This window comes from Manis javanica, chromosome 1 (genome assembly GCF_040802235.1).
Source record: "Manis javanica isolate MJ-LG chromosome 1, MJ_LKY, whole genome shotgun sequence".
In the NCBI taxonomy this organism is placed as follows: domain Eukaryota; kingdom Metazoa; phylum Chordata; class Mammalia; order Pholidota; family Manidae; genus Manis; species Manis javanica.
The window spans coordinates 140,441,110-140,456,447 of NC_133156.1; the positions used below are offsets into that span (position 1 = coordinate 140,441,110).

The following is a 15,338-nucleotide window of genomic DNA, read 5'->3' on the forward strand; positions in this document are numbered from 1 at the left end:
ATTCAATAGCAGTGAGGAGTTTAGTTTACTTTATGGCCTCCTCCATTGATCAAAAGATTTATTTAGGTTAAAACTATTGGTAAAATCTTTGGAATCTGTCCCTGTGCTATTTTTACCTTTTCTATATGTTGTGTCATGCTTGCTCTTCTGAGCCCTTCCACGTTATTTTATCTCTTCCTCCTTCCCTACCTCTCCTTCTATCTCCATTCCTTTTGGATGAATATTCTATTTTTATTTTTTAATTCATAGTACATAAATCATAGGGTCAGACCACTGCAAGTTGCTTTAAGAGCATTTAACCTGACTTGGTAAACTCCCGTGGTTGGTGGCCTCAGTAGGGCAGGAACTGACGCTGGAGTTCCTGCCACAGGCTGTTATAGTAATGACAGCTTTTAAAAGTTCTTGTTTATTTTTGGACTCTCAGTTGTAGAGGTGGCTGAGAAGCTTAGCACAGCTGTACATTTACTTCAGGAAGGAGTGGGACTCTTGGTCAAGGGCGTGGATCGTTGTGCAGGGTCAACTTGGAGAGCATCCAGGCAGTGCGTGTCACCCATCTCAGGCTCTGCCCTTACCTGTGGTTTTGGCTTCAGGGAGATGAGGGGCCCTGACAGCAGTTTGAGTAATATCTTTGTTCTTGGTTTTCTTATATTCAGCTGAGTTCCTCATACTCTTCTTGGAAAAAATACTTTGGCCTGGCAGATTGTGGGCACAACAAACAAACAACAGCTCCAGTATTGGGGCTGTAACTCCTGCAGCAGAGGCTTAGGATGGAGCAAGGAGCGCTTTAAGCTCCTCGAAGAAACTTTGAACAGCCTTGAAAAGCCTTCCTTGTTTTGGGTGGATGCCAGACCAGGCCTCTTCTTGCTTCCTGGGAAAGCTGAGTGTCTGAGAAAACTATTCCTTTCCTATCATCTCATTATCAGAATTCATTCTGGGCTCACAGCAACTAAGTCATACAAGAAGTGCAGCCAGGGTAACGTGATACTCATTCTCTGATAATAAGAGGGGGTCCTTTTGCCCTGAACCACATTGTTGGGCAACACGCAACCTGTAGTTTCTTTTTTCTTAAGTAGAGTTTCACACAGGGAGTGAGCGGCAGGACTAACTGACGTGCTTGTGAAGTATGCTTTCTGCAAGCAGTGTTTTCTTTTGCAGCATCTGTTCTTTCCCATATTCCTGAGTCCACACTGTGTGGCAAGGCCTTCTCAGCCTGGTTGGTGGCAAGTGGTTCTGAGCTGATCCCTGGTGCTTCCAGGGCATTTCCTGTAATCTAGTGACTCAGTTGGGAAGAGCCTATGTCTGAGCCTCATGGACACACATACATAAAATGTTTTTAAATCCAAATTGCTCCTTTGACTTTGGTGACAATGCAGTCTGTCTACAGTTGCTTCTTAGGTGATTGTAAATATAAAATGTGACTGAGCCGAGGTGGGTGGGCCTACTGGAAACTAGGAAGATCCACAGGTAGGAAATGATGATGGAAAGTGTCTGAGACATTCCCTTTAGTGCGTGTGGCTGAAACAGATAGTGAGCCTCTGCAGTCAGGGTCAGTCATGCCTTCAGTTCCTGTGAAAGGTGGCTGGGAACTTTAACTGTGATGCAAGGAAATGGCCACTTTTCTTTGATTCCATAAAGCCCCCAGTTGCCCAATGTCCTGGGTGTATAGGCAGTAGGGCCCTTCGTAGCACATGGATGTGGTCTCATGAATGCTTAGTGGCACAGTCTGCCAGACCCTCAGGTATATTTGCTTGAGAAACAAATGGAAACCTCAGAGCACATAAATGCCAGGAAGCAGCTTTTTAATTGACTTTATACTTTTCTGTGTGCTTTAAGGAAGTCATTCTAAATGCATGAGCTGTTGAAGTTCACATCAAAGCCATATTCAGTTGTTGACCTGATGTACCTGTGAGTATATTTAGACAGCCTGCTGTTGTCACCAGAAGGTGAGGTATTGGAACCATTTCAAGCAGGCAGCAAACCAGTAGGCCATTGTCAGCAACTTTCCTTGAAGAAACCGAATCTCTAGGCTCCACTGTCACCTTGCTCCTAGGGAACAGGTGTGTGATTTCCTTTGGAGGTGGAAGGACGTCAGCTTGCTGGAGTTGACATGGGAAGTAATTTAATAAAGTCACTTAACAGATGTTACCATTGGCTCACTGGTGGTAGAGAAAAAACCAAATCTGTTGTTTAGTCTTTCTGTTTGAACTGTTAGTGTAAGGTACAGAGAAGAAAGAATCTTCGGGAGTGAACGCCTGGGAGATGCCTTAGAAATAAGAGCTTGGAAGGGCTGTTACCTATTTCCTTTTACTGATTTCAGAACTCTGAGGCAGGTTATGTACACAAAGAATTTTAGTTTTCATTTGTATCCTTGTTGAGCCACTTAATTTTTGATCTTTTAATTAATAAAAAATATGTTTCATGAAACTGTACTGAATCCACTGCTACAATTTCTTTACTTTGGGCATAATTTTCTTCCTCAAAATTGAGCATTATTGCAGTTTACATAAAAACTTTGCATTGCAGCCTTATTATATAGAATACATAGCACAAATGTTTACCTGTGTGTGTGTGTGTGTGTGTGTGTGTGTGTGTGTGTGTGTGTGTATGTGTGTGTGAAGAGATAATCCCATTGGTGGATAAATGCTTGTAGACAAAATTATTTTGATTAGTCTTGTCCTTTCATATTAATTTGAAAAAGATTCTCTTCTTATGTTTTGGTAGAACTAAATTCATAGTTCAACAAAAATACATTTATATCCACAGACAAATGAAAATATGCCTAAGACCTTATCCCAAAGTAGGTTTTCCATTTTTAAGTCTTGAATGAAAAGTTGTTCAATTTTCTGTCAGAGATAACTTTCTTCTTCCCATAACTATTGTCCTTTTCTAGTGTTTGGCCACTAGTTTTCTATTCAATACACAGACTGCTTTTGTAATCCCAAATACTACTTTAAATTATACCATTTACTTTAGAGTATATTATTTCATCAGTTTCAAATTGGTTTAGTGTTCTTAACAATGGTATTAAATTGATCACAACCGTCTCAGTAATGTTCAAGCTTTTACTTACTATTTTTAAAAACAAGAATTGAATAATCTGCCCCTTATTGTATACATTACTAGTAAGTGTGTGTTTTTATTAACAGTGTTTCTCAAAAGCAGCATGGTGGCATGATTTTAGTCACAACACCATGGTTCTCATGTGGAAATGAGATTAGGAATGCAGGTTGTAACAGGTTTTGCAAACTGTGTCGAGAATTTTGGACCTTTCAAACAACCAAGGGAGATTCCCTGAATGACTAGGAGCAGGAAGGGAGTGGTGGCAGAGAAGAGGGTCAGCAAGGGGGCCAGTTATGGTGAGAGCAGTTCACAAGAAATGATCAAAGCCTACTTGAGGGCACTGGCTCTGTAGTTGGAAAAGTTGGACAAAAGTAAAGCCCTCATGCCAGCCTGGTGCCCTGGTGAGGTTTTGGGGTTTGACTGTCCCTGCTGTTATCTCGGCAGACAGGAAAGCATTCCTAACATTGGAAATTCAAGATTAGAAGGTTCTTCTTTCTTATCCCTTTTCAGCTACTTTATTATGCTTTTGTGGTGATAATGTGATTGTGAAGTATGATTTATTTTGGACCAACTTATAATTTTATTTTTCAAACTACTTATTTTCTCAATAAACACGATAATGCCTCTAAAAGTCTGTGCTGATGAATCAAGCAGGGAATAGAAAGGAGGAGACACATTCTGAGCAGTGTCACAATCTAGTCACTGTTTTAGCTGCTTTACTAGTCATGTCCTCCCACTCACTCTCTGAGCTGTTTTGTGCCCGTTTTGCAGATGAAGAAACTAAGGCTTGGAGAATTGTATTACATGGCCATGGCCGTGCAGCTAATAGGTCCTGGGAGCTATGATTCAACATATGTCTTCCTGATGTCAAAAACATCACTCTTTCCACAGGTTTACTTTCCTTCCTTTTCTGTCTTCCGGAAGGACTTTGATGATGCCCACTCTTAGGAACTCTGGAATGATGGTGGTAGTGTGTGAAATTTAGGGGAATGGTGATAAATCATTTGAATTTTTTCTTTGTAATTTTACCATCACTTTATTCCTAGTGTAACCATAGTGTAAGTGCTTTTATTATAACTGCTTATGGAAAGGAATTTTATAGTAGCCATGAACTATACCTTAGTTTGTCCTAATTTCTACATTTTTTTCCAAGTTTGAAATTCTTATCTAGTGAATAAATTAATTAAAATAAACAGTAAGGAAACATTCAAATAGTAGCCAAGTAACAGATGGAAGCAAAGATGATAAGAGCAGCTTTTGTTTTCCTCTTACAGAGGGAATTTATCTTTTCTAGAATGTTCTCAGACTAGTGTCACTGTGCTCAGAGCATGAGTTGGGAGCCCGGGAAGGTCCTACCTGCCACAACTGCCCATCCAGCAGTGATTAACTGGCTAGAGAGCAAAGTGGCAGCCAGTGGGTTTTGCTCTTTGCCTTCATGTGGTTTTGTTTCCACAACCCTTATTTTTAACTTCATGGTTTTCAGTAACAGTGAGAATTTTCATGTTTGTATTTCTGGTACCAAGAGATGACTGGATGTTCTAGTTCACTGTGTTTCCATTTATCACTTTGTAAAAGGGTATAGCATATAGTTATTTGTTCCACAATGTGAATTGAGAGCACATTATAAACCAGATATTGCCCTGAGAGTTGGAAATATATCAATGAACCATAATTAAATAATTTTTGAACCATAATTAAAAAATAAATTATATGTTATATTAGAAAGTGGTAAATGATATTGAAGAAAGACAACACAGAGCACAGTAAGAGGGAGAGCTATGATTTTACAGAGGGTGGTCAAAGTGGGGCTCATTTAAAAAGTGACATTTAAGGAAGCCTTGAAGGAGGGGAGGGCGTGAGTTATCTGGGGATCTGGGGAACAGACCTGAAAGCCAGTGCAAAGGCCTTGAGGCAGAAGAGTACTTTATATGTGTAAGGCAGTGGGTCTCAAAGTGTGATGCCCAGATAGGAATACCAGCATTGCAATACCTAGAAATATGTTAGAAGTATAACTTCCTGGGCTCTGCTCTAGTCTGCTGAAAACCACTGATTTAGAGAATACTGGATATAGCTAGAGCAAAGTGAAGAAGGTGCCTCAGAGGCCTTCATAAGCATTTTACTCTGAGTAGGATAGTTAGTTACTGGGAGAGAAGAGGTGTGTTTCAAAGCATCATCTGGCTGCAGGTTGGGAGTAGATTATGGGGGGAAGGGTGCAGGCAGGGAGACCTGTTTGGATCCTGTAATTTGAAGAAGAGCCTTGAACCACAGTGAAGGAGGTGAGGAATGATCAGATTTGACATCTAGTTCTAGAGATACAGGATTTGCTGATGACTGGGATGTGGGTTGTTAGGGGAAGAAAGCTGTGAAGCGGCTCCAAGCCTTGGCCTGAGAATGGGCTTGCCCTTTGCTGAGATGCACCCGGCTTGCCCACAGGATCAGAACTTCCTGCTCTGCTAATGGTGCTAGTAGGAGACATCTCTTAGATGTCCACGTGGAGACCCTGGAACGGTGTCTGGGAGCTCACGAGGAACTAAGACATACCTTTGGGAGTTATCAGCATGTCAACAGTATTTCAAACAAGATGTAATTCAGAGAGTAGTTATGAGGATAAGTTTCTCATATTTAAAAAGAAGTTACTACGAATGAATGAATGTTATTAAGTATTAAAGTGAAGGAACTTGCATAATGGTTAGCAGTGACGCTTCTGGCTAATGGTAGCCTCTTCCTCCCCTGATGTTTGTGGGAGTACTGGATCAGGAAAGAAAAAGTTGAACCCCCTCATTAGTCATGTAATTCATGAGTAGTCCCTTCTGTTTTATATGGTTTCACGTGATTTATCACTGCATGCACCTCTAGATTTCTAGTTCTCTCGATAGGTAGTAGAATCTACAAAATCTGCTAAGCCACATCCAAAATACCCAATAGAATGTTTACCTTTGTGAAGCTGCTCTTGAAATGTGAACTTGGTACCGTATGCCCCGGGGAACCACACCAACTCTCAGTTGGAGCTGCCAACAGTGCTTTCCTGTGATTTTGCTGTTCATGTCATGGGCACGTCATTTAACTCTGGTTTTCCCATATTGTCTTTATTCTAAAATGTGCATTACTTTATTAATGCAGCTAAGGTATCTTGTCAGTAGACACTATATTTAGAAAGCTTTCCGAGAAAACTCGCTAATGCGTGTCTTTTTTCCCCCAAATTTTTAAATACTATTTACTTGTGCTGTCCATTTCTGATTCTTTTACTAGCTTCAAAGTTAGTGGCTTTCATAAAACAATTAGCTTTTCATGTACAGCTTGACTTGGTGCGTGAAGCCCAACTCCTGTGTTGTCTCCCAGTCTCCAGGCTTTGGGCTGCCTGTGCCGTGTTCAGCGTTCTGGTTATTTCCCCCTCACCAGCCCCATCTTTTCTTTCCTTCTCATCCACTGTCTCTATCTCCAAATACCAAGAGGAAGAAATAGGCAGTAAGGACGAAACTCTTCTAAAGCCATTCTCTCCCCAGCCACCTGTAAAGGTCCTTCCAGGAAAGACACTTGATGTCTCTGGGAGAAAACAGGACCTTTTCAGGCTGGGAAGGTTGTCCATTTAAACCTGCACCAGCCATGCAGATTGCTTGCCTAACTTTTTGGACACTTGCTTTCCGCAGAATTGGGTACTATTTCAGCTAGCAAGTTAAAAATAATCACACATAAACAACAACAGAGCTTTTTCAAACAAGAAGCTAACCGGAACCGGAAGTAAATGTATTTAATCCAAGACATACATATTTGTCTTCAGATATATTTCACTGTCCAAACAAGCCTAAATATAGTCACAAAAATCACTTAAAATGATTTGGCTTTAAGAAAAAAGTAGATAGTAAAGGGGGTATTGGTGATATTTTTAGCAAATATCACGTTGTTGGCCACCAATTTTTACTTCCTCCATTATTTATCCACCTTATTTTGATGTCCAATATGGTAACTGCTGTACAAGAGCTTGAGAGCAGCCCCTTAGGTTAACTTTTAAAGGAATGGCCAAACAATAGTTGTTAATTAAGGAAGAAAATTTATTTATGCAAATTAACAGGAATTGGAGAAAGAAAGAACTCATCTTATGGAAGATGTAACTGCAAACAAAAGAAAGATGAAGGAGCTGGAAGACAATTTGCTTTACCGTTTGACAAGCACCCAGGGGTCCCTGGTGGATGACGAGAGTCTCATTGTTGTGTTGAGCAACACGAAAAAGACAGCTGAGGAGGTGACACAGAAGCTGGGAATTTCAGCAGAGACAGAAATTCAGATTAACTCAGCCCGGGAGGAATACAGACCTGGTGAGTTTGGTAATGAAAGACAACTGTTACCGGAAAATGAAGCGAGAAAGAAATGAGAATTAGAGAAAGTGAGGGAAGTAAGGACATCAATGCCAGTGGCTGTGTAAAATGGGGTGGATGTGTCTGTTTTGTGGCATTTCTTGGGGAAATATCCAGTAACACTGAGATGAAAAAATGTAATGGTGTAAATTTTCTAGGTGCCTATGATTCACGTTAGTTGGCAAATCCTTTAGGGTTGCTTTGAACTTATTTTTAAGTTAGTAAGTAAAGAGGAAATTTTTAAAGAACATCTGACTATAAATTAGTGAACTCTGAGGAATTCATGCAGCATTTGTGGGCTGTTCACTAGTTGTTTACCACTTGGTAAGAATAAGCCAGTGTTTTGTTTGTAGTCTTTGCATTAGGAACATGATTCTCCGGGCTCATGGGAGTTCTTCAGTTTCATCCACCAATCTGCAAATCAGTGTTGTTCATTAGTTGCAAGAGGAAACCCCTAAAAGAGCTTAGTTTCCTTTGATAATTTGTCATTCCTCCTGGAAAATAATCCAAACAATATCATCCAAGTGAAGAGGCAGGAACATCACCTTTGCGGTACCTTGTTTTGCCACCTTGAGGCCAACGTTGGTAGGGCTTCTTCATGGAGCTTCAGAATGGGTTCCTACAGTGCCTGCACAGTTTGCTCGGTGTTACAACCTTTGCTATCATGTTGGCTGTTGTTTCTACCTATAAAAAATAGTAGAATGTATTTATTAGGGGTTTAAGTATTCTAGAATGGGAAGTATCATTTGATAAATACAAATAGCAGACTGCTTGCACAAAACTTCTAAGAATCAAATATATAGAATGAGCATTGCTCTAGACTCTCATTGCTGGTAGATAGTCATTGATAAAACATAAAGAAAAAACCTTGCTCTTTTCATTTAGGGTATAGGCTGATAGCTACATGTCATTTTTTTTCCCACCCTAGCTGTGCTTGCAACCTTGCTCTTTGTTTTTTAGTTGCTACACGGGGTAGCATCCTCTACTTCCTCATCACCGAGATGCGCTTGGTTAATGAGATGTACCAGACTTCGCTCCGCCAGTTTCTTGGCTTGTTTGACCTTTCCTTAGCCAGGTATGTCTGTTCTTAGGAAACCAAGCTGCATTCTGTGTCTGTGGGCTAGAATGATGACATTACATTTATAACCCTTTCCCTTTGTGACTGATCTTTTTTTAAATCTGAGATTAGCATTAGTACCAGTGTGTGAACAAATAATTCTTGTCATTTTATGTGCAGAAAAATCTCTACCAACTGTTCATCCATTGATTGATTCCTTTGGTTTTGTGCATTTCTGTTAAATAAGAAAATTCCTAAGACATTGTTGTGAATGATCATGCCCCGCGGGCAAAATTGATTTCAACAATGTTGAGGCTTCTGTTATGTTATTTCATGTTGAGAGAATGCTTGTTATTTTAGATTTAGGAGGCTTATTCTAGATGTGTAAAAAAAGTTACTTGTTAAAGGCTTTTTTAAATGGACAATTGAATAGGACAGTGAGATAAGCCTGATTTAAATGTTCTCTTCTCCAGGTCTGTCAAGAGCCCAATTACAAGCAAGAGGATTGCTAATATCATCGAGTACATGACCTACGAGGTTTATAAGTATGCTGCCCGGGGCTTGTATGAGGAGCACAAATTCCTATTCACCTTGCTGCTTACCCTGAAGATTGACATCCAGAGGAACCGAGTCAAGCATGAAGAGTTTCTCACTCTTATTAAAGGTCAATATAACAAGAGAAGGATTGTACACAGGTGCAGATGTAGGAAATATTGTGAAGATCCTATGCAGTGTTTTTTTTTTCTAGCTATCACAATTTCCTTGCATTTCATTGAAGATTACATTTGTGTGAGATATTTTATTTGTTCATTTATTGCATGAATATATATTGAGAACCTACTGTGTGTGGGGACACAGAATAAAGTACTAGGTAAATTACGTAGTATGTGAGAAGTCAGTGGGCGCTGTGGACAAAACAGAGAAGGATAAGGAAGATGGGGAATCAGTGGATGTGTTGGGGGGTGGTAAAATTTTAAGTGGTGTTTTTAATGGGATCTGTAATGGGGTAGGTCTGCCTGTGAGAGGACAAATGAACAAAGGCCTAAGGGGGCAGTGGGCACTGGCCCTGTGGATATGGAGTGGATAAGTGTCAAAGGAAGAGGACACATCAAGGCCTCTGGTGGGAGCGAGCCTCGTGGGATGGAGGCAAAGAAGAGTGGAGCAGTCAGGTGGCTGTCACAAAGTGGGTGGGTGACGGTGTAGGGCACCCTGTGGGTATTTATTCTGTATCTGTGGAAGCACTGCTCAGACAGGACCCTGTGCCATTGCAACAACACAGCCCTGTGGAAGGCTGGGAAACATAAATTCGCCATTACTTTCCTTAATGTCTGCACAAAAAATATTTAAAGAAGTGTGGAAATGATACTGGGAATCTAAATGGTTTTATTGACTGTGCTTTTCTAAACAAAGGTTTAGCTTTAAAAATAAGATACAAGTTTATCTCTAGTGGGGGGTGGATTTTTATTTCACCTGGAGAGTAGATTTGCAGAGAAGCTAGAAGAAGACCCTTACAGCAGTAGGATGGGTTGTGAATATGCACATGCACATGCCCTGGGGTATGTAGGTTCTTTGTCATGTGTCACACAAATGCATATTCATGTTCATATACATATGCATATATATCTTACAGTAGTAACAAAGGCTCTTTGGATTAGACTTGAACTTAGAAATGTATGGTTTATGGATGATCTTTCTCTCTTTTCAATTCTTTATCCCTAACCCTGAACACTTGCTCCTTAGGTTTCCTTATTTCCAAAGTTTCCTAAATCAGAGCTCATGGAAGATGAGTGATCTGGAGAGACGTCACCTTGGACAGATATGTAGTGTAGGAGTGAGCCCTTCATATACCACAAATTTCTGGTTTCAGTGACTCTTGGATCTCTAGCCAATGGAGCTTTTCCTCTGGGAAAGTTTGTTTTTGACATCCTTAACTCAGGCATGAAATGCATTTCCCTGTGGAAATGACATTGACTACAGTGTCCAGGTCTGGTTGAAGTACTGTGAAGTGTGTTACAGTTTGGCGTGAGGATAGCAGACATGGGAGTGAGTGTTAGGAAGGCTCTAGGGGAAAGTAGTGGCTTTGTCACTTTCTTGATGAGTGGTCTTAAGCAGTCTCAACTATAAAACAAGGAGAGACAGATCTACATAATAGGATATTTGAGAATTCCTGCAGTCTATATGAGAATATGCTCCTCAACTGATAGGTGTTTTCACATTATCTTTAGTATTTTAGTTAATTTTGATTAGTCTCAGACTTGCATAGGTTGGATAGGGTTTTTTGAGCCTTTGGCATTCAACATTTTTATAATGCTGCTTTATGAAATAATGTTTCAGAGGAAGCTTGGGAACATAGTCATATAGTAGGATTGCCCTTTTTCAGTTATGTTGGTAAGAGCTTCCCCATGATGTGAACTCTTTCTGTAAGGATGTTAAAATTACTTGTTTGAAAATATTTAGATAGCGACAGTGTTTTAAACCTAGTCTTTTGTTTTCCCCACCTTTCAGATGGGAAGGAACAGCCTATATGACTTGCTAACTCTGCTTTAGCTTTTCCGCTTTATTATCATGTGGTATAACATGTACAAGTTCTCCGTCATAAGTGTATATTATTTTTACAAAATATTATGGTAAAAATTCAAACTTAACTTTTTCCCACAGCAGGGGTTTGAAGAATGGCGGGAATGGCATAATTCTCAATCATCTTGAGAACTCATTTTGACTTAAACCTATTCCAGCAGTTTATTCATCAAGAGTCCATTTAATTTGGTAACTAATTATTCAAGAATATGTCCCCCACCCCCATTAAAGTCATTCTTTGTTGGCCATTGTACACTTTAGAGCAAGATATTCCTGATAGTTACCCCCTATTAAACAATGAATAGTGCTTTGGTTGCAAGAAACACCTTTTCCTTCCCATAAACACTTCTCCCTAACCTTCTGGTGATACCGTTTTCCTTTGTTGTTGCTAGAAAATGGAGCTTTTACAGAAACTGGTGTGACATTCCTCAATACCATGCCATTTTTCTTAGGTCTTTAACTGCTTCCTGGCCTTAACCTGTTTGGATTTTATGAGCTAATACTTTCACTGAAATGGCTTTAAAGCTACACTTACCTTGTTGGAAATATAATAAGATGGATTCGGCAAAAGATAGTAATTTACTGGGGTACATAGTGCCAGGAAAGAGTGAGAGATTGGCTCAGCAAATTGAGTATTATTATTTGTTTATGATCTCTGTTCCAGAAAATAGTTTTAAAAGATTTATACTAGCCAAATTGGGGTTGGTTATACCCTTTTAAGAATTATGCTGAGAGCATATGTTCCCTGAAACATTTTAATAGATGTTATTTATTAAGCAGTATATCTTATCTTATGTAAGACATACTCTTTTGACTTGCAGTATGATATTTCACACAATGAGTTTTTCTGAGGTGGACAACAGTAGCATTTTTAAAGGTATTACTTATTTTATGGTGTTTTGAGAGTTATATGAGTTACATGAGCTTAGGTAAATCATCAGCAAAAAGATAGGAGTCAGTATCCAGTGGAAATTATTGTTGTGGTTAGTATGACCAAAAAAAAAGTGATACAGCTTAAGCTGTACCTAAGTAACTAAAATAGCATAAGCAGAACTTTTTATTATAGTTTGTTTTAGAATAAAGAGAAAATCTAATAACTTTACATGTTTAATTTTAAAGGTGGTGCCTCTTTGGACCTTAAAGCTTGTCCTCCTAAACCATCTAAATGGATCCTGGACATGACCTGGCTGAATTTGGTGGAACTCAGCAAACTCAGACAGTTTTCAGATGTCCTTGATCAGGTAACTTGTGCTTTGAATAAACTTATGATAATGTCACAGTGAGAAGTTGCCTGATTTGTCACTAGCTATGACATTTGTGGAAGGGAGAGATTTCTTAATATCACCACTCTAAAAATAGTATTACCTGCACTTGATCTTCCTCACAGCTCATTCACACTCTGATAAAGCCTACTCGCCCACTGCAGACCAGTCTTGCAGGAAGAAATTATTAGCCCAGGAACTAATGCCGTCCTTTGCCATGTCAGTATCAACTGGAGATCCACAAGTAGGAAAACTGATAGATTCTGTTAGATTAAAACATTAGATACACTTAAGAGTTTTTTCCTTCTTTCTAGACATTAAGTGAAAACCAATATGAACAGCCTGCCTCTAAATGTGGAATAAATACCTTTTCTTGCCTCTTTTTCTTCTCTCTTTTCTTCCCCCTCTGCTCCTGTTATATAGCCTTAGCCAGGCTTCTGGGTATAAATATAATGCAAACACTTGGCCTCTTATTTTTAGAAGTTGTTCCTTTCATAGTCAGCCAGTTCCTAATAAACTGTGTATATGTTGGGCTCATGGAAGTTGGGTATAGACAGCTGAATTGAGTAAAACCAGGAAACAGATGACAATCAGATGACCAGAGAGGAGTCACATTGAGAACAAGGTGACTTTACTCAGCTGCAAGTTGAAGGCTTTTTATGAGTAGAAAATGTCTTTAGGTTAGGTCTTGAGTTTCCCAGTTGAAGTTGACCAGAAGCTTAAATTCTGCTATATTTTTATGTTTTGGCTTACAACCGTTAATCTTGTTATTTCCACCATGTATAAGTGGGGCACAAATCATTCTCCTGGGTTCAATAACTCTCATTTGGGAGGTTTTAATGCCCTCTAGCTTGTGAGATGACCCCTAGTGATCTCTCCTGGGTCATTATCTGTTAATTGAAGTTGCTGTCTTGCGGAGATTACATCTTATGCCCGGAATCCCTCCACATTTAGGTAGTCTTTCATAATTGAAAGAGGTTAGTATTTTTTATTCTTGCATGATACTTTTAAAATATGAACCTGGTGTGAACTATTACTGAAAGATTTTGCTTTGATTAGATCTCCAAGAAATACACTTGGGGCTTTAACCAAAGCAAATACAGCAGAGAATGTAAGATTATATTTATCTGCACATGTTTATTCTGTTTTTGAGATGATTACCCATGTAACGCTTATTTCTCTGATATTTTTTAAAGCTCCAAAGGATAATGGACTATATTATTTTCCTCTTTATCAGTTGCCTAAAGGAAGCATGTATTTCATTATTCAGTTGAGGATGATACGAAGTGGTTCATTTCAAATTACCCTAGATTAATAGAGTATTGACCAAAAAGCATTTCATTCAATAATAAACATGTATTAAATGTCTTCTTTTGTGCCAGGAGTGGTTCTGGGAAATGAGGAAACATAAATGAATGAGACTTGGTTCTTGATCATGAGAGGATTTCATGGAGCAAATCAGATTTCTTTAAAATAATGAAAATGAGTTTCCATTGATTTCTTTATTCTTTACAGATTTGTTACCACAAAGGCAGAGAAGAAATTAAACGACCTATGGCTCTCCCTACTTTGAAAGCAAGCTGGAGGCTGGTGTTAAATACAGATTGACTTTAGAGAAAATCACATTTAATTTTAGACTCTCCAACCTTTTGGCACTAGAATATAAAATAAAATAGTCAAAGGATAGCATTTACCCATGTTTGGAATGGTCAGGATGTTGGATGAAAAATATCTGTGAACTATTACTGAAAGATTTTCCTGTGCTGTGATACATTTCTTATCCCTTGGTATTTTTAGATATCAAGAAATGAGAAAATGTGGAAAATTTGGTTTGATAAGGAAAACCCTGAGGAGGAACCTCTTCCAAATGCCTATGACAAATCCCTTGACTGTTTTAGACGCCTTCTCCTTATCAGGTCCTGGTGTCCTGACAGAACCATTGCCCAGGTAAAAAGCACATATTGAAAAATACAGGAGAATTTTTGTAAAGGAGAATTTCCTTTTCTATTTACAGAAATATTTAAAATTTTAATGCCAATGAGAATTTTCTTCTAGGCTTCTGTGTAGCATTCTAACAAAACAAATGTGAAAAATGGAGAAAAGTAAACAGCAAATAAGGATGGTGAGAGGTAACATTTGGGCTGGGCGATTTAATAATCTACTTTGTTCTAAATAGTGCAACAAGAGTGCATGAGAAAACCATGTTTTGAAGGTTGGCATAGAAGTATAACAGAAAGGTAATGTACTGTTCTTCTGTATCATATTTATATTAACTTAGAAAAGGTTTGGCTGCTCATTGTGCTGGGAGTAAACAGTGTTCGTGTAGGTGGGAAGAATGTGAAGGTATTAAGGAGGACAGGTAGGCTAGAGGGAAGCATGGTTTTCCCAAACCTGTAGTCATTTCCCCACAAAGTTCCATAACCCCTGATGCAAGGCCATAGGTTGGCCTAAAATTCTCTGAGTTTTCCATATGGTTTACATGTGACTCCTGCCTCCAGAGATCCATTTTTTCAAAGACCCTTACTTAACCTGCTGGCCTACCATGATGGAAATTTACCCACTGAAAAGACTTGTGTCTTGCCTACACAATTAAAATTTAACTTCAGTGTTTAGCACAGGTTGATTCCTTAAGGGCTTCTGCAGATAAGCCATTGAGTAACAACGGGATGGGTTTATATTAGAAAGTAGGAAGTTTTCCCCTTCATTCTCCAGAGGGAGTGTTAAAAACATAAGAAGTCAGCACTTCCAACCACTTAGGTGCTGTGGAATCATGAAAACAGCTAAATTCAATGATTTATTGAGAAGGTAAAAATGAGTTTTGCAACTCAGGGCACTGAGATCACCCTTGCTTCAGTGTTTCTTCTCAACTTCATTACTTTTATCATGCCCAAATGGATTGTTGAGCAGTTGCCTTATTTAAGGGAAGTGTAGAAGGTTCAGGCTGATTCTTTTCTTTCTTTCTCTTTCTTTTTTTTTTTTTGTTCTTTTTCTTTCCCTTCCCTTCTATTCTCTCCTCTCCTCCCTTCCCTT

General features: G+C 39.1%; 1 protein-coding gene across 1 annotated transcript in view; it reads left to right on the top strand.

Moving 5' to 3' along the window:
* The window catches only part of DNAH5 (dynein axonemal heavy chain 5), a 262,049-nt gene that overhangs the window by 220,887 nt on the left and 25,824 nt on the right, over positions 1-15,338 (top strand). Inside the window, exons 66-70 of the mRNA XM_073237789.1 lie at positions 7,130-7,373; positions 8,373-8,487; positions 8,943-9,133; positions 12,166-12,287; positions 14,106-14,255. Coding sequence (XP_073093890.1) covers positions 7,130-7,373; positions 8,373-8,487; positions 8,943-9,133; positions 12,166-12,287; positions 14,106-14,255 — 822 coding nt within the window. The remainder of the gene's footprint in view (positions 1-7,129; positions 7,374-8,372; positions 8,488-8,942; positions 9,134-12,165; positions 12,288-14,105; positions 14,256-15,338) is intronic.